The sequence below is a fragment of the Schistocerca cancellata genome, chromosome 8 (assembly GCF_023864275.1).
Source record: "Schistocerca cancellata isolate TAMUIC-IGC-003103 chromosome 8, iqSchCanc2.1, whole genome shotgun sequence".
In the NCBI taxonomy this organism is placed as follows: Eukaryota; Metazoa; Arthropoda; class Insecta; order Orthoptera; family Acrididae; genus Schistocerca; species Schistocerca cancellata.
The window spans coordinates 332,793,690-332,813,817 of record NC_064633.1 but is presented as its reverse complement, the minus strand read 5'-3'; the positions used below and the strand labels follow the sequence as shown (position 1 = coordinate 332,813,817).

Genomic DNA, 20,128 nt, shown 5'->3' with positions numbered 1-20,128 from the left:
TGTCCTTATGTTAGTTAGGTTTAAGTAGATCTAGATTCTATGGTACTGATGACCTAAGATGTTAAGTCCCATAGTGCTCAGAGCCATTTTTGAATTGCCTCTCTCGTGCCTTTACTTTTTATAAAGCCAAACTGATCGGCATTTAGCACATCCTCGATTTTCTTTTCCATTCTTCGCTATATATCCCTTGTTAGCAACTTAGATGGATGAGCTGTTAAGCTGATTGTGTGATAATTCTCGCGCTTGTCATCTCTTGTAGTGTTCGGAATTGTTTGAATAACATTTTTTCGAAAGTCAGATGGTATGTCACCAGTCTTATACACTCTACATACCAACGTGGAGAGTCGTTTCGTTGTCACTTCCACCAATGATTTTAGAAATTCTGATCGACACCTGTTCCTTCTTCTGTCACATCAGGCAAATCTTCCCTTTCATAGAGCCGTTCAATGTACTCTTTCTACCTATCCTCACTCTCCTCCGCATTTAGCAGTGGAATTTCCGTTCCACTCTTAATGTCATCAACCTTGCTTTTTGTGCCACCGAAGGCTGTTTCGACTTTCCTGTATGCTGAGGCAGTCCTTCTGACATTCACTCCTTTTCAGATTTCTTAACATTTTCCATCAATCATTTCGTCTTCGCTTCCCTGCACTTCCTATTCATTCCTCAGCGACTTGTATTTCTGTATTCCTGAATTCCCCTGTGTGTTTTTGTATTTCCTTATTTCATCGATCAACTTAAGTATTTCTTTTGTTCAAATGGTTTATTCCCAGTTATCTTCTTTCACCTATGCGATTGCCCTTTTTGCAGGTGTCCTTTCCTCTTCAACTGTACTGCCTACTGAGCTATTCCTTATTGCTGTGCCGTCCGGAGTGGCCGTGCGGTTCTAGGCGCTACAGTCTGGAGCCCAGCGACCGCTACGGTCGCAGTTTCGAATCCTGCCTCGGTCATGGATGTGTGTGATGCCCTTACGTTAGTTAGGTTTAATTAGTTCTAAGTTCTAGGCGACTGATGACCTCAGAAGTTAATACGCATAGTGCTCAGAGCCATTTTGAACCTTATTGCTGTATCTATAGCCTTAGAGAACTTCAAGCGCGTCTCGTCATCCCTTATTACTTCCGTATCTCACTTCTTTGCGTATTGATTCTTCTTTACTAATCTCTTGAACTTTAGCCTGCTCTCCATCACTACTATATTTTGATCTGAGTTTAAATCTGCTCCTGAATACGCCTTACATTCCAGTATCTGACTTCAAAATCTCTGTCTGTCCATGATGTTATCTAACTGAAATATTCCCCTGTCAACCGGTCTTTTCCAAGTATACCGCTTCCCCTTGTGATTCTTGAACAGAGTATTCGCTACTACTAGCTGAAGTTTATTACACAACTCAGTCTTTCCTCTGTCTCATTCCTTGTCCCAAGCCCATATCCTTCTGTAACCATGTCTTCAGCTCCTTCCGCTACAACTGCATTCCAGTCGCCCTTGACTATCAGATTTTCATCTCCCTTTATGTACTGTATTACCCTTTCAATATCCTCATATACTTTATCTATCTCTTCAGCTTACGATGTCGGCATGTATACCTGAACTATCGGTGTCGGTAATAGTTTGCTATCGATCCTGATAAGAACAACCCCACAATGACCTGTTCACTGTAACACATTCTTTGCCCTACCCTTCTGTTCGTAACTAATCTACTCCAGTTAAACCATTTCATGTTATACCATTTAATGCTGGTGTTGATATTACTCTATACTTATCGGACCAGAAATCCTTCTTTCCATTTCACTTCACTGACCCATACTATATCGAGATTTAGACTCTGCATTTCCCTTTCCAGATTTTCTCGCTTCCCTAACACATTTCACGCGCCGACTCGTAGAACGTCTTTTTCTCATTGTCACATGCCCCTTGGCAGTCCCCTCCAGGAGTTACGAATGGGGAACTATTCCAGAATCTTTTGACAGTGGAGAGATCATCATGACAGTTTTTCCATTACAGGCCGCATGTCCCGTGGATACAAGTTATGTGTCTTTAATGTAGTGGTTTCCATTGCCTTCTGTATCCTCGTGCAGTTCATCATTGCTGATTCTTTAGCCTTTGGTGACAGTCTCCCAACCCAAGGGCAAGAGAGTGCCCTGAATTCGACGATATTCTTCACCCCTTTCTGTTGCCCTTCGTGGCAAGGCCTCTTGGGCTCAAATTTCAGCAAGATAATGCCCACTCACACAGGCGAGAGTTTCTACTGCTTGTCTTCGTGCTTGCCAAACCTACCTTGGCCAGCAAGTTTGCCGGACCTCTCACCAACTGCGAACGTTTGGAGCATTGTGAATAGCACCCTTCAATCTTCTCTTAATATAGTCGATCCTATGATCCAATTGGACAGAATCTGTCACATTATCCCTCAGGAGGACATCAAACAACTTTCCCAATCAGTCCATAGCTGAATAACTGATTACATAACGGCCAGAGATGGACCAACGCGTTATTGCCTAACTCAACTGGTGAAGCTCTTTCTCTTGAATAAACCATCAAACTTTTCTGAACTTGTAATCATTTGTTTTTCTGTACATGTACATCACATCTACCGATGTCCGTCCCATTTGGATAATTTCTTCGTGGTGTGGCGTTTTTTTTTTTTTTTTTTTTTTTTTTTTGTGTTGAGGTGTGTATACTTCCCACCGTTGAAGAGGAACTCGGGGATGGCGATTGCATCTTTCAACACGATCGAGCAGCTATTCATAATGCACGGCCTGTGGCGCAGTGGTTACACGGTAACATCACTGTAATGGACTAGGCTGCTCAGAGTCATGACCTGAATCCTATTGAATATCTTTGGGATGTTTTGGAACGCCGACTTCGTGCCATTCCTCACCGACCGACATCGATACCTCTCCACAGTGCAGCACTCCGTGAAGGATGGGCTGCCATTCCACAAGAAACCTACCAGCAACGTATGACTGCAGGAGTGGAAGCTGTCATCAAGGCTAAGGGTGGGCAAACACCAATTTGAATTCCAGCATTACCGATGGCGGGTGCCACGAACTTACACGTCATATTCAGCCAGGTGTCCAGATTCTTTTGATCACATAGTGTTTTATACCTATAGATTTATTTAACCCTATTCAAGAATTTTCAAGAATTCATCTATGGTATAGAAGGAGTTGTCAAGGAGATTGATTTCAGTTTATTTTTAAACATGTTACTGCTGTCTGTCAGACATTTTATTTCATCTGGTAATTTATCGAAAAGTTTTACATCAGCATATTTTACCCATTTCTGCGCCAAAGATAGGTTAGTGTAAATCCCAGTTCACCATATATGAGTGATGGAAAATGTACTAAGAAATACCAAAACTAAACTTGGAGGACACACAAACCGGAGTTGATGGCAATCCCTAGTACAGAAGATGATCACTCAAAAACGGTGGCTTCACAGCCGACATACGAATACGAGGCAACGATGAACTAGAAATAGGTAATCAATGGGTCGTACCATATAACACAGCTTTCCATAATTTTACAAGCACACGCAAATGTAGAATACCGCAATTCAGAGAAATCCATTAATTCAAAAATGGTTCAAATAGCTCTAAGCACTATGGGACTTAACATCTGAGGTCATCAGTCCCCTAGACTTAGAACTACTTAAACCTGACTAACCTAAAGACACATCCATGCCCGAGGCATGATTCGAATCTGCAACCGTAGCAGCAGCGCGGTTCCGGACTTAAGCACCTAGAACCGCTCGGCCACAGTGGCCGGCCCATCAAATATGCCTGTAAGTATGCGAACGAAGGCAGTGACATGGCGCATTTCAAATAGCGAAAGAGAGCGAGCAACAAAATAGGAACGACGAGATTCTCATGTACAAAATGGGACGATACATGAACAGTAATGAAGCAGCATGGTGGATTTAGGTTTTCCCATATGTAAACGCGAACCAACTGTGCAACATCTAGCAGTACATTTGGAGAATGGACCGAGAGTTTACTTCACGAAAGACACCGCCAGAAAAATTGCAAGCGGACCACCTCAGAACACAACATTAATAGTTTTTTAGTAACTGCGCCAAACGGATCCATTCACGGAAACATTACTATATGTCGACGTCCCTACTTATTGTACATGGAACACAATAAGAAAATTGTTTCAACGACGAAATATCATCCAGGAATCACGAAAACTGGTGCACTAGGCCGAGTATACGCAGTACATTCGAACAACGCCGAATGTTTCTATCTCCTGGTGTTGCTACACGAAGTACTAGGACCAACAAGTTTCACAGATCTCAAGACTGTTGACGGTTACCAATGGAAGACGTACAGAGAAGCATGCCGTCGCTTAAGACTACTGGTAAACGACAACCACTGGCAATTAACACTACAATAAGCCTCAGCTGAACAAATGAGACGCTTCTTTCCTATAATTCAACAACATATAACCTCTCGAATCCAAAACAGCTGTGGGACTCCTCCAAAGAGAGTATGAGTGATGATACACTGTACCAAATCTGACAAGCTCATCCTGAACTTACCATCGAATTCAACGACTACATCTCCAATGAAACACTCATTAGCCTAGAGAATAAATGTTTACGAATAAACAACCAGACCTGAGTAGAACTTGGGATGCAAGCACCACGAAAAGATGCTATCAGTATGCTAAACTTCCAAATTACAAAAGAAAGAAAGCTACAACAACAACAACAACGAAATACATCAACATACTGCTCACAACAAATCACTGCCCACTGATAATCAAAAGGAAATTTACAACGTTACCATGGATCGGGTCGACAAGACTGGCGGAATTATTTACCCGGAAGCATCAGGTGGCACCGGGAAAACGTTTCTAATAAATCTATTGCTGGGGGAAATACGTGCTAAACAACACATGGCACTTGCACTGCCATCAACCGGCAAGGCAGCCACACTTATAGAAGGTGTACGAATTGCCTATTCTGACCAACAACAACCGTTGAATATAACCGAAGAACAATTCCAGAGGTCTGATATCTCAAGAGCATTTGGAAAGGGGTGAAATTCTAAAGCAATCTAAAATTATCTTCTGGGACTAATGAATAATGGCACATAAAAAAAATCACTGGAAGCCATGGATAGAACAGTACAAGACTTGTGAGGAAACTCTGAAGTGATGAGATGAACTCTGCCCATTCGACAAACACTTCCAGTTAACCTCAAGTCAACACCAGCAGACGACATCAATTCCTTCCAAAAATATCACAATTGCTGGCCACACATACAAAGACTGCTACTAGCAAAGAACATGGGAGTTGTTGTGGTCTTCCGTTCTGGTTTGATGAAGCTCTCCATGCTACTCTATCCTGTGCAAGCTTCTTCATCTCCCTGTACCTACTGCAGCCTACATCCTTCTAAATCTGCTTAGTGTATTCATCTCTTGGTCTCCCTCTACGATTTTTACCCTCCACGCTGCCCTCCAGTACTAAATTGGTGATCCCTTGATGCCTCAGAACACGTCCTACCAACCGATCCCTTCTTCTAGTCAAGCTGTGCCACAAACTCCTCTTCTCCCCAATCCTATTCAATACCTCCTCACTAGTCATGTGGTCTACCCATCTAATCTTCAGCATTCTTCTGTAGCACCACATTTCGAAAGCTTCTATTCTCTTCTTGTCCAAACTATTTATCGTACACGTTTCACTTCCATACATGGCTACATTCCATACAAATACTTTCAGAAACGACTTCCTGACACTTAAATCTACACTCGATGTTAGCAAATTTCTTTTCTTCAGAAACGCTTTCGTTGCCATTGCCGGTCTACATTTTATATCCTCTCCACTTCGACTATCATCAGTTATTTTGCTCCCCAAATAGCAAAACTCATTTACTACTTTAAGTGTCTCATTTCCTAATCTAATTCCCTCAGCATCACCCGACTTAATTCGATTGCATTCCATTATCCTCGTTTTGCTTTTGTTCAAAATGGTTCAAATGGCTCTGAGCACTATGCGACTTAATTTCTGAGGTCATCAGTCGCCTAGAACTTAGAACTAATTAAACCTAACTAACCTAAGGACATCACACACATCCATGCCCGAGGCAGGATTCGAACCTGCGACCGTAGTGGTCACTTGGTTCCAGACTGTAGCGCGTAGAACCGCACGGCAACTCCGGCCGGCTTGCTTTTGTTGATATTTATCTTATACCCTCCTTTCAAGACACTGTCCATTCCGTTCAACTGCTCTTCCAAGTCTTTTGCTGTGTCTGACAGAATTACAATCTCATCGGCGAAACCTCAAAATTTTTATTTCTTCTCCATGGATCTTAATACCTACTCCGAACTTTTCTTTCGTTTCCTTTACAGCTTGCTCAACATAAAGATTGAATAGCATCAGGGAGAGGCTACAGCCCTGCCTCACTCCCTTCCCAACCACTGCTTCCCTTTCATGTCCCTCGACTCTTATAACTGCCATCTGAAATATCGGAAAACGAAACAACAGCACACTTAACAACTTTTACAAATAAGTGAAGGCACATATCCTATTGACTAGACCACCGGTGTCGTTAAACTCAAGTGGTTTCTGCAACATAGCCACCGCTGGAAACAAATTCATCGGCCACATTTATCCAAACTCTGTTCACAACTATAACATACCGCATCGGCTATTTGAAAGGGCGATTTTGGCACCTAAAAATAATATTGTCGACTATATCAACTTCAAAAGAAAATTCCCCGCGAATAGAGAATATACATATCGGTCGACAAGGTGTTAAACATTGAAGATAGTGTGAACTTGCCTACAGAATTTCTAAACTCATTGCAAGTACCAGGACTGTCGTTATAATGTCTTCGACTTAAAATTGGATCTCCAATCATACTACTCAGAAATCTGAACGTTCCAAAACTATGTAATCGGCAAGGATGATAGTCAAACAGCTATCGAATAACGTTATCGAAACAGAACTTATGAATGAAAGTGCAAGCGTGACACACTATTTATCCACAGAATACCACTGATCGCTACTGAACTGATATCCCAGTTTAAAAGACCGCAATTTCGAATCAAATTAGCCTACAGTTTTACAATTAACAAAGCGAAAGGACAAACTTTAAAACATTTTGGTATCAGCCGCAAAGACTGCTGCTTCTCACACAGTCATCTATACGTAGCTTGCTCTCGAGTAGGAAATTCGGAAAATTCGTACTTACGATATATACTCAGGGTTACAAAATGAAAAATGTTTATAAACAAATATTGTAAATAGTTAGATTATATTTTCAATAAATAATATTACCTCTTGTACTTTAACAAGTATTGTAAATAGTTAGAATATGTTTCCAATAAGAGCTTTTTATCTCTTATAGTTTAGAGTTTATGCTTTCATTCCACCTACCACACAGTCTTATAAACTCTCTGAGCGAAGCCAGGTACCCCAGCTGGTTACTTAAAAATATGGCCTAAATCATTTCATTGCGTGTCTTGTGTTTTTTCTTCTACCTCACTACTACAGCCAATAAAAGATGAAACACGTACTGGCTAGTGCATTCATTGTTAGTATCAAAACAAAAAAGTCAAGTATTTATACAAAAGCAACATCATTCTTCATATAGTTTAACATAAATTATGATAATGGGCAACTGTAAATTTTAGAAAGGTTTTTCCGTATTCAATTAGACACAAAGACAGCCCTGGAACTGAAATTAACTGCAACATACAGGCAAATACTTAGCCAATAAACAATGTTAAACAACGATAATTAATTTCATTATATGAATTTTTTGTGTTCTTCTAAGTGATATCTGCCTGTGTTGTTCGGAACTGTGTCTTGTCACAGCAGCAGCGATATGAAAATAGTGTTTTTTTTTTCAAACTGTCATTGTCGCAGCTCTTTTGTAACTTGTCTGGTGCAATCTGACTGAAAAGCATCTTGAGTGAGCATTTCAGCGTGTTTCGTTGGTGTTTCAAGAACTAATAAGTTGTAAGTTATTGTGGTACCATTACTACGTTTATAAGCTGTCGTAATATCACCATATCCGCCTTCAGCCCTCTTATAACACAATTAGGTTGGAGTTAGTAATTTTCTTTACAATTGGTTTGGAAGTGATGAGGTAAATCCTCACTTTCAGAGCTTAACCAACCGCTGTTATAACGCAGTAGGATGGCGGTGATAATTCTTGTTCAGCTGCCCAGAATTAGGTTTCCCGTAGTCTCAGGAGACTGCTTCATGACTAAGTCATGATGATTCCTTTCAAAAGGACACGGTCGACTGCCTTCCCTTATTCTGCTCCGTCCTTAATGACCTGTACGCCTTTTTTCGTATTTATTGTGTTGGAATTACTTGCACATCCAGGATATAATATCTGAATTCGCTTTTCCGATTGTCTAAGCAACACCCGATGTTCAATTATGAAGCCATTGCAACGCAAATTGGTGAATAATTTACCTGAGAAACATATTTCTTTCGCTGCAAGTGGTTTTTCCATTTGTTGCCAGACTATATCAAATTAAAGTAGTATTCATAAGTGTTTAAAACGACTGTTTCTTTTTATTTATCTCCATATTTAGAAGGTTATGTGTGACTTCTATCTGGTATATAAGTGTGAGATGCTGAGAAGTAGAATATGTCTTGTTGTGACTACCGCAATAGAAATTAAAAGTTGGAATGAGAAATTAAACATCTAACAAATTTACGGAACTTAATCTGTAAATTAATATCTAAGATATATTTGAAAATGCAAGCAGATGTTCAGAAGAACCGTGACTTACCCGTCCGAAACTAGACAGTCCTCCCAGGATGGGTATTCTTCCAGGCTCATCCACTATGGAGCAGTCTGCCCTAACAAAGAGAAGCAATCACTACACTGTCCCCCAAGAGCGTTACATTATTTTGTACGTACGCAAAAATTGAGTACAGGTTTTCAACAATTTACTTGTTTCTTTTACTGACAATATTGTGCCCTTTATACCCTTCTTACATCTAACCAATATGGATCTTATATGTGTAGTAAGTAATAATAATAGGAGTTAGGCAAGGCTGTCCACCGTTTCCCGCCATTTGTACTACTTATTTTGACTAAATCATTCATAAATTGTTTAAATCGCTTTGCAGTATATTACAGCAGCAATAATTTGACAGAGCTAAGGATAGATTTAGTTTTTGCTTTAATATGAGTCTAAATATTTTTCTATATTTATTAATTCCTTTCTCGCGTGTAATACATTTCAAGTAAATTTTAGAAAATTTGATACAAGCAATAGAGAACAGTAACCTACTTTTAACAACACAGAGAATACGATAGTTGGAGTTACTCCAATTAATGCTCATACAAATGGGAATGAACACTGGATACCCTTTGGGGAACTTAGAGTAATAAAAAGCATTAGTGCCATTAGAATATATGTAATATTTGTTTACGAAGAAAACATATAAATCGAATGTAGCACCATTCAAAATTCCTTAGCAACTACATTAAAACTGTCGACAGTGCGTTGGTGTTCATCTTTCGGGGTTGGAAACATTCTGTATTAGTAGTTATAGTATGAAACACTCGGCAACGAAAATAATTTTTTATGTGCTATTATGCAATAGTCTCGAACATGTCAACGTTTCGTCCCCATCAGTAAAGCACATCTGGAACAGGATTAACGGCTTCGGCACACAGCTGACGTACGCCGTAGCTCGCTAATGACTGAAAGTGAATTTGCGTTGTGGATTGCTTCCGCGCCGACATATAACGTCATTTGTTTTCAAATTAAAGGACAATTTGGCCGTTGTTGGTGTGTGGTTGCCATTATAGTCCCATAGTGGAAGACTGGTGTACTTCCTCTTTCATACCGGAAACCAGTTACCATTATGCTTTACACATTCCTCTCATCAATTAAAATTACTAATTGAGCAAAATCAGTCTATCGAGGTATCCGCCAGTGAGTGTAGGGAGCTGGGCATTATTAACCAGAATCGTGTAACGTCCAGCCTACACAGCGTGTTGTGTCACAGCTAGTTTACTCATTTCAGCCCCTCATCAACTTTCTGCATTTTCCTCAATTCATTTCTTCACGTTCTCTTTGAAACACCCACATATATCTGCCCATAGGCATGCCGAATTCCAAGAAATTCCTATTTACCAATGTCTGTCAGTTGCTTAACAAGGTGGTCGATTTTTGGAACTTCTCTGGCTCCCCTGTAGATTTTTATGTTACAGTAACGTTTCATTTTACTATGCCCTTCTCTGCTCTGTAATAAAAAGACTTTGCTTTGCTCTTTTGAGAATGGTTTCACCGCACGGTATTCTTTTAGCGACGGTATTTAGATCCTTCGTAAGGCAGAGGACGAGTACCCAGTCCTTTCCAAAGCGCTAGTGAGGTATATTTTTCCAATTGAACAAGTCCGTTACATCAACGTTTACTAGTTATATACGCTTAGGGTGGGGTAATTCCGATATGCTCCGAAGCACGACTAATACATTCAAACAACGTAATTTCCTATATAACTCATCCTCCGTGCAAGACTGAAGCACTGGGATAATATTACTCAAACTTCTGTGAATAAGACCTTCGTAATTGTTTCCTTATCTCCAAAACATGAATGTATGCCCACACAGCAAAACGAGATATTCGGATTTGTTAATGAAAGTTCGCAATACTTGTCCCTCAAATGCTTATTTGTAGAAATTAGACACTTTCTTGAGCATCAGGCTGCCCATACCACTTAACCGAAATTCGTCGTTCCAGAACAACAGCAAACAATCACAGCAATTATTGATCCCTCCTCGCTTTATATAGAATCACATTGTGTGGACAGAATTTTTGTTAGTGGCAGAGATACCGTGAAACAGAGTAAAATTCAACGCAATGGATTTCAACAATTATGCGTTGTCTCTGATTATGATTCGCTTTTGAAATCAAAACATTTTTATGCGTACAGCATGGCAAAGAAATTGTGAAAATAAGTTTCAGCAGTTGGCTTATAGTCTAACAACTGGACTACTGGGGAGCGTGGTATTCACTCTGGCTCACTCGCGTGCATGAAAATTCACTGCAGTCATCGGTTACCTCCTTATTCATTGCACTATTTTCCTATAGACGTCATTCATAGAGTTGTGCTTTTCCTAGATCGTCCTATGAAACTTCGTCTTTCCAGTCTGAACACTGTACTACGAGTTTTTTTTTTTTTTTTTTTTTTTTTATTCTTGTAGGTCCTGTTAGCGAGAACTTTCAATTTATTCCAACCGATTTCTCATACACAAACAGCAGTTGACCAGCGTTGCCTGGTGAAACGTCAGTTGACCAGCGTTGCCTGGTGAAACGTTGTTGTGATGCCTCGTGTAAGGAGCAGAAATGCGTACCATCACGTTTCAGACTTTGATAAAGGTCGGATTGTAGCCTACCGCGATTGCGGTTTATCGTATCGCGACATTGCTGCTCGCGTTGGTCGAGATCCAATGACTGTTAGCAGGATATGGAATCGGTCAGTTCAGGAGGGTAATACGGAACGCCGTGCTGGATCTCAACGGCATCGTATCACTAGCAGTCGAGAGCATGGCTGTAACGGATCGTGCAGCCACGTCTCGATCCCTGAGTCAACAAGACAACAACCATATGCACGAACAGTTCGACGACGTTTGCAGCAGCATGGACTATCAGCTCGGAGACCATGGCTGCGGTTACCCTTGACGCTGCATCACAGACAGGAGCGCCTGCGATGGTGTACTCAACGACGAACCTGGGTGCACGAATAGCAAAACGTCTTTTTTTCGGATGAATCCAGGTTCTGTTTACAGTATCATGATGGTCGCATCCGCGTTTGGTGATATCGCGGTGAACGCCCACTGGAAGCGTGTATTCGTCATCGCCATACTGGCGTATCACCCGGCGTGATGGTATGGGGTGCTATTGGTTACACGTCTCAGTCACCTCTTGTTCGCATTGACGGCACTTCGAACAGTGGACGTTACATTTCAAATGTGTTACAACCCGTGGCTCTGCTCTTCATTGGATCCCTGCAAAACCCTACATTTCAGCAGGGTAATGCACGACCGGATGTTGCAGGTCCTGTACGGGCCTTTCTGGATACAGAAAATGTTCGGCTGCCCTGGCCAGCACATTCTCCAGGTCTCTCACTAATTGAAAACGTCTGATCAATGGTGGCCGAGCAACTGGCTCGTCACAATACGCCAGTCACTACTCTTGATGAACTGTGGTATCGTGTTGAAGCTGCATGGGCAGCTGTACCTGTACACGCTATCCAAGCTCTGTTTGACTCAATGCCCAGTCGTATCAAGGCCTTTATTACGGCCAGAGGTGGTTGTTCTGGATACTGATTTCTCAGGATCTATGCACCCAAAGTGCATGAAAATGTAATGACATGTCAGTTCTAGTATAATATATTTGTCCAATGAATACCCGTTTATCATCTGCATATATTCTCGGTGTAGCAAATTTAATGGCCAGTGGTGTATTAATTTTTGGGGAAACGTTATACGAGTGACTAAAGAAGTGCTCCGGCATGTCCATAAAAGCAGCAGAGGATTCAGTTGCACGCAGAATGCAGGGCAGTCTGTTCTAGAAACGTACAGTAGCGACAGAGAAGGAGTTTGCGAATGTTTTCGGTTTATGAATGGTCGTAGTTGGGAGACCATGTAAGTGGGATCTTGTGTTTCGATGTGATGAGATGACAGCACTTAATCTGTGATGTGTGGTTTTTGGGTACTTCTCCACGGAGGGACAGATGAAGTAGGCATAACATATGGTAGTAACTAAACTTCTCTGGGCATATGAATCACTGACACGGTAATACGAATAATACGAATGTTGCAGACGTAACGCACGATGGCATTGTCGATTAGTTGCAACCAGTCAGCTTAAGGCCCAAGGAGCTCAAGTTTTTAGTCCTGAAGACAACGGTGGATATATCCATGGAAAGTTTGAGTATTTTATTCGAATCGACGCAGCTTGAAACCGAGATTTTATTCAGAAATGCCGTAGCAAAAGACTCCGAGTTAACATACCAGCTTAGTTTTATTAAGGAATCAGTTGAGATTAAATTAGGAAATGATCTTATAAATAGGGATGGAGGTTTTTCTGCTTAAATTCTGCTTAGAATCGTTCTGTGTCCTTGGTCAAACAACAAAGGTACAGAGTTGATTTTACCGCAACCAGTGGCAATTAATACTCGTATTCACTATCGATAATTAATCACCTTGGTCATGGTCGGTGGTGTGGTGTCAAAAAGTGATTGCGGTGTGTGTACTGTCTCGTCAGATGTCCTCCATATCGAGGTTTTAAATTGTCTTGCACAGTGCCTTGTATTAGTGCCTTTAACACGAAAGGGTGTGCACCTGTCGAAATATCGGCTCTTGTCGAGGATGACATATAGCTGCATTCCCGTAAGTTCGTCGAAGATGTTAAACATTTCACACGCCGAGAGAAACTCAAGTTTCACATCATTTATTTATTTATTTATTTATTTATTTATTTTTGTTATTTATGCTTCCATGTGCTGTGTTGCTGGCTATCTATAATACAGTAGGTACGCGATAGCAGATAAGATATATCCAGTCATTGCAAGAATGTGAACATTACACTGCTGTCCGTCAACAATGGGCCATTTAGAAGCACTGTCAGACGTGCCTTCATTTGTAGTATAGTGGAACCATATTTATTCACAGGAGTATGGACCGTAGATCATCTGGATAAATAAAAATCCGGATAATCGGGGAAGTCAGAGAAACAATGGTACACGATAATGCTACAAACACATACGTTACATTTATTTTTGCAACAGAGTCACAAATTACACACTGTTTGTACGTGAACGTTGAGCAGACACTGAAAAAAAAAGAAGTGTAAACTTTGTAATTTGAAATAATCAGTAAGTTACTTTTAAGCCAGTTCCATATATGAAAACAATTTAACCATCCGACCCGTTGAAATTTATTTCTAACGAAACGAGTGGTTATCAATGAAAATGAGGTTCTATGGTGGTGGTACTGAACCTCAGCCTGTATTTTATGTTGAGGATGATCGATGTCGACCAAAATTAATCATTTAGTTATACATTCGTGAACCAAAACATTATGGCGACTGCCCACCGTGATGATGGATGCTGTCTGGTGGCCTTGCGTGCACGTGACGTGGTAACAAAAGTATTAAGCAGAGCAGACACGGACTGTGGATTACCCTAGCGGAGTTATGGGCTGCTAATAGGGAAATCCATTGAAATAAGCGACATTGACAAAGGACAGATTATTATTACGGAGAGCCTGAGAACGAGTATCTCGAAAACGGCGAAGCTGGTCGAATGTTCACGTGCTACTGTCGCGAGCTTCTACCGAAAGAGGCAGAAGGACTGTCAGACTAGCACTAGGCGCTAAATGGTTGTCGTACACAGCTATTCACAGAACGTGGGGCTCGGAGGCTTGTATGCTCTGTCAAGAAGGATAGATGGTGATCTGTCGCATCTCTGCCCAAAGAGCACAACGCTGATGCATGCCAAGTGTTTTGGAGCACACCGTTCATCGTAAATTGTTGAACATTGACCTCCGCAGCAGACCACTGCTAAGTGTTCGCATGTCGACCCAACGGCATCATCAAGTAAGATTGCAGTGGAAACGGGACCATCGGGATTTGACCGTCGACCAATGGAAACGTGTCGGCTCTTCGGTTGAATCATTTCTGCTGTACTAGGGTGCTGGTCGTCTCCATAAACGCCATCATCGAGGTGAACGGCGGCTCGAAACGTGCAGCCCGATAGAAGACATTCTCCTGCGCTTGCATGGAATCTTTGGTGGTAATCGAAGACACTCTGATAGCTGCGAACCACCTGCATCCATTCATGTTTGATGTCTTCCCCTACGGAGATTCATCTTTCAGCAGTAAAATTGTCCATTTCTCAGGGCCAGAACCATGCTACAGTGCTTTGAGAAGCATTATAGTGAACCCAAGTTGATATCAAATTCGCCTGATGTAAATCCCATGGAACACATCTGGATCGCTATCTGGCGTCATCACCGCGTACGCACAAATGGCTCTGAGCACTATGGGACTTAACATTTCAGGTCATCAGTCCCCTAGAACTTAGAACTACTTAAACCTAACTAACCTAACGACATCACACGCATCCATGCCCGAGTTGGGATTCGAACCAGCGACCGTAGCGCTCACGCGGTTCCGGACTGAAGCGCCTAGAACCGATCAGTCACAACGCTCGGCGCGTGCGCACATCAGCGGCCATTATTTACGCGAATTACATGACTTGTGCATAGGCAACTAATGCCACATACCTCTACAAACATACCAATAAATTGTCAGATCACTGATCGCAGAATCAGTTATGTGCTTTGTTCCAAAGACGGACGAACAAGTAATTAGGCAGGTACTCATAATGTTTTGGCTCATCAGTGAAAATAAATGTAACAGCACCAGATAATTAATTTTGTTTTCGAAACTATCATTCGCTGTGGTCCTCTGCTCGACAGAAATGTCGTTCTTTCCAAAAAGATCCGCAAGTCGTTAATGTGCAGCGTTAGCACGCAATGATTTCAGCAGCAATAGTGCGGCTGAATTAATTTCCCCGTGGAGTTGCATATGAGCTATTATTATTTTGCGTTGTTGCCTCTGTACTTGTCGAATTGTGTTCATAGCAAACGCCGACTTAGTCGCTATGGTCGTTGTTAGCAGACGAACAAACGGTATTTCGTCATCAGAAATCAATCTGTACCGAGAGTCATCATCATTTCGCAGTCATTTATGTCATTATCGCCTATGCCTGAGCATCATGGAATCTTTGAAAATGCTGTATTAGCAAATTCAACAGCTATGTTCTTCAACAATTCTCCTTTATAAGGAATTTAATTTTCTAAACGTGCACATCAGTGCTTTCTTCCTCTTTGGTGTATCTTAGCTCGCAACAAACAGTTGCATACGTTACTGTACAGCTGAATGTAAACGTCTTAACTGACATGTTACTGGGATCGATGTATAGCAGTCGGATTATTTCAAACTTAATGATCATCGTCGTAGATTTCTACCGCTATAGTGTCCGCAGTATCAGATACTGGACAATTGCAGTACAAAAAATATAATCTGGATGAACGGGACTTTCGGATAAACGAGAGCTGGATGAACGAGATTCCATTGTAACTCGTGAACTGCAGTTCTGAGCAGTAGTGCAAAAGAGTTGTCCTAGTGTATTCGATTAACATTTCAACACAGCATAAGAAATTGACTAGCGTGTGGCAAAATGATGTCCTGCTTCCATTTGGGGGCACCAGATCAGTTTGAACAGTCTTAGTGGTATGAAATGACGCAGATTGTTTGGGCTCTGTTGTGTATCCTTACGGGGTGTTGGATGGTAATCGAAATAACAAAGTAACGCACGTGATCCTTAGCTATCAAGACAATTATGGAACCGTCATTGATAAGGTAATGGGACACAGGAGGAGGAATACTACAGATTTTGAGGGAAGTCGTGGCCGGCAAAAGGGGAACTAAATTAAGACCCTAAATTTTTGCGAAGGAAACTGTCAACATAAGAATATGTTACGGGACTACAAGTCTTGAGGATACGTATTTCGTGTTTACAGCGTGATGGTGCAGTTGACTCTTGAAGCTCACAGTCCTCACCACTGCTGGTGGCTCTGTCTTTCAGGACTGTTTCCGAACCCTAGAGGCAGAAGACGTCCTGAATCTGTATTCACTCTTGCTTCGTCAACTTATACGACAACTGGCATAATAAAGATGATCAAAACCGAAACAAAATCTAAGCAGTGGCTTAAACGCTAACTACAAGATAATGCTGAATGTAAAGGACTGTAAATAACGGAGTCTCAGAACTTCTGAAGACTCTTTTTTAAAATAATTTAAGACCTCTGTACTTACTGGACTGTGCACAGAGAGCAAATAACAGTTCTGAACGTTTATTCGTCATTGTGGTATGTTTAGAAACTTTTTGTATCGACTATGTCTATTGTTGTTGCGTTTCATGAACGAAAACAATAGTTTCCAAAATTTGTAAGATTATTTCCTATAAACTATGTTGTTTAGCAGAATGTTCATATCTTTTAGAATTTTTTAAACTAAAATGTATAAGAACTCTTTTTTTCTTTATTGTATTTCAATTCCCCGTCGGGGCGAGCTGGAAGCAGCATATGCGCTGCTCTTCAGCCGAAAGACATAGAACATACAATACAAGACATTTAAAAATAACGTAAAGGAGAAAACATGGTGTACATAGATATAAAAGAGGGGTTAACATTATGGAAGACAATAGACGAAATGGGGCGACTGTAAAATGAAAATAAGAACCGTAAAAAAGTAGCGCACACAAAAAACCACGCACTGGGACAATTAAAAGAGTACAAGGCGCAGTATGGCTGGAGCATAAAAGTATCGACAGACGGCGTAGCACATAACAGTCACTGACAGTAACACTAAGTACAAGACCAGCACACAATTAAAGTCACACCTCTCGACACATAGGAGAACAGCACCAAACACAACACTGACGTGGCACACTGATGATGATCAAAACGGAGGATCTGCCAGGTGCAAGGAGATGAGGGAGAAGGAAAGAGGGGAAGAGAGGGGGAAGATGGGCGGGGGGGGGGTGCTGAAGAGGGCTAGGGAGGGAGGGACGTGGGAGGGAGAGAGGCGAGGATGGGTTGCAGAGCCTCGGGGGGGGGGGGGGGAGGAGGAAAATCCACTCTGCGAGAAGGAGAGGAGAGGAAAAAGGGGGCCCTGGGGAGGGGGGCGAAAAGCCAGGTTATAGTTGCAAGGAAGGGTATATGTCACAGCGAAGTTCATCATCCAGGAGGGGGAGGCGCTGGAAATTGCCCTGATGAAGGAGGATGTGGAGGTGGAGAGAGGGAGGGATACAGTGATAGAGGTGCAGCAATGGGCTGGGGTAGGAAGGAGGAAACCAGGGTGTGAGGGGATCAAGCCTGTGGACAGTGTAAAGGATGCGGAGATGTTGGAGGAAAAGGAGGAGTTGGGGGAAGGGGATGAGTTCATACAGGAGCCATGTGGGGGAAGGAAGGCAGATATGGAAGGCAAGGTCGGGCGCATGGTGTTTGAGGATTTGGAGGGCCTTGTAAAAGTGGGGGGTGCAGAAATTCAGGCAACGCTGGCATAACAGAGGATAGGATGGATGAGGGATTTGTAGGTGTGTAGGATGGTGGAAGGATGCAATTACCATGTCCAGCCAGACAGGAGTTTCAGGAGGTGGAGACGGGAATGGGTTTTCTTCTGTATGGTCAGGAGGTTAGGGATCCAGGTGAGGTAATGGTCAAAGGTGAGGCCAAGGTATTTCAGGGTGGGGGGTGAGATGGATGGGATGACCATAAAGGGTGAGGTAGAAATCATGGAAGGAGTGGGCGGTGTGGCCAATGGTGATTGCCTGGGTTTTGGAGTGGTTGAGACGGAGGAACCACTAGTTACACCAAATGGTGAACTGGTCATGGTGGGTTTGGAGGGTGCGTTGGGACTGTTGAAGGGTAGGACAGAGAGCCAGGAAGACAGTGTCATCAACATACTGGAGACGTTGAACAGGTGGGCGTGGCTTGGGCACATCAGCCGTATACAAGAGATAAGGAAGAGGACAGAGTCCTGGGGGACGCCAGCAGTGGGATAAAAGATGCGGGAGTTGGTGTTGTGGAGGGTGACTTACGAAGGACGGCGCGGATAGGCAGGGCTTAGGTTTCGAGTTTAAAGAGGAGACCAGGATGCCATACACGGTCATAGACATTTTGGAGGTCTAGGGAAACAAAAACGGTGGAGCGACGGGTGTTAAGCTGGAGGGAGAGAAGGTGAACGAGGTTGGTCTCCAGCGGAGAAGGAGAGTTGGAAGCCACACTGCATAAGGGGGAGGAGGTGGTGTTGATTAAGGTGCTGATGGATATGGTGGGAGACCTTACTGAAGATGGAGGTGAGGCAGATGGGACGATAGGAAGAGGCTACGGAAGGGGGTTTGTTGGGTGGGAAGGACGTGGGAAGCCTTCCACAGGTCAGGGTAGAAGCCGGTAAAGAGGATGACATTATAGAGATTGGCGAGGAGTGTCAGGAAGGAATAGGGGCTATCTCTAAGGTGGTGGTAGGTGACACAGTCGTGATCAGGATCTGTGTTGCATTTGGACCGGATTGTGATTGGATTGGAGTGGAGTGTTGATGTCAGAGAGGTGGGGAAACTGCCCCAAGTACTGGTGACTAGGAGAATATAAGAACTCAGTTAAATGCACCTTATTACAAGAAAAGAAGAACACCGAAGAAAGAGAACAATGTAAAATGACAAAATGTTATAGTAAACGTTTGTAACGTAAACCGCCATAACGTTTTTGCTTGAAATGAGGGTTGTTCAGGGACAGAGAAGCATAGCGCATAATGTTTGCCTCGTTGCGGCACAGGCTGGGAAGGGCTACCCACTCACCAAGGCGTGTTGCAGGCGTGCGTGAGCGTGAGGTAGCGTGCGCCGAGCGTGTAGAGGGCGCGCAGCACGCCCAGGCTCTCCCCCAGCGCGTGGCCGCCCTCCACGCCCACCAGGCTAGCCAACATTCCCGCTGCGTGCGCGTCTTCTATACCTGCAAACAAAAATATGTAATGCAAAATACACCGGACAAAAAAAATACTGTCCCACAAGAGGCATAACGTTGATACCTTGCTAATGACCATAATTCGCCGTGGAAGGAAGCCCACAAATTTCTTTTGTTTGACGTATCAAGCTGAATTCATAAATTGATAATTAGGTCCCCACAGAGCTACCAAATTGTGGAGGTGCTGATTACCACGTTTCACCAGTTGCTCTAAACAGTCCTAGAAATTTCCTGTGGAGTTAAGATCACGGTTTTCGCGGACCAGTCGAGCTGTGATAAGCTGCTCATGAAATGAGAAACGTATTCTTGCACCCTCTTAACTGCGGCAGTTATCATCTCCTAAGACAGGGATGCCCATGGAATCATGTATTTCGACACAACTTTCATCAAGAAGCGTGACAGAGTGAAATTTAAAATGTTCATGTGATACCACACACGGTCGCCAAGCCCGTCACTAAAACAAATTTTTAAAAAGGTTACATAACTCGTTTCCGTACATTGACACGTCATTTCAGAACCTGGCAACTGCATTAATAATTTAGCCACACTTCTTTCAAATA

The 20,128-nt window shown here is 42.5% G+C and overlaps 1 protein-coding gene across 1 annotated transcript in view; it reads right to left on the bottom strand.

Annotated features, from left to right (window-relative positions):
- Positions 1-20,128, bottom strand: part of LOC126095552 (dipeptidase 1-like) — a 122,750-nt gene that overhangs the window by 54,469 nt on the left and 48,153 nt on the right. The window contains exons 4-5 of the mRNA XM_049910330.1: positions 19,406-19,556; positions 8,752-8,821 (exon numbers count right to left, since the gene is read on the bottom strand). Of these exons, the coding sequence (XP_049766287.1) occupies positions 8,752-8,821; positions 19,406-19,556 (221 nt within the window). The remainder of the gene's footprint in view (positions 1-8,751; positions 8,822-19,405; positions 19,557-20,128) is intronic.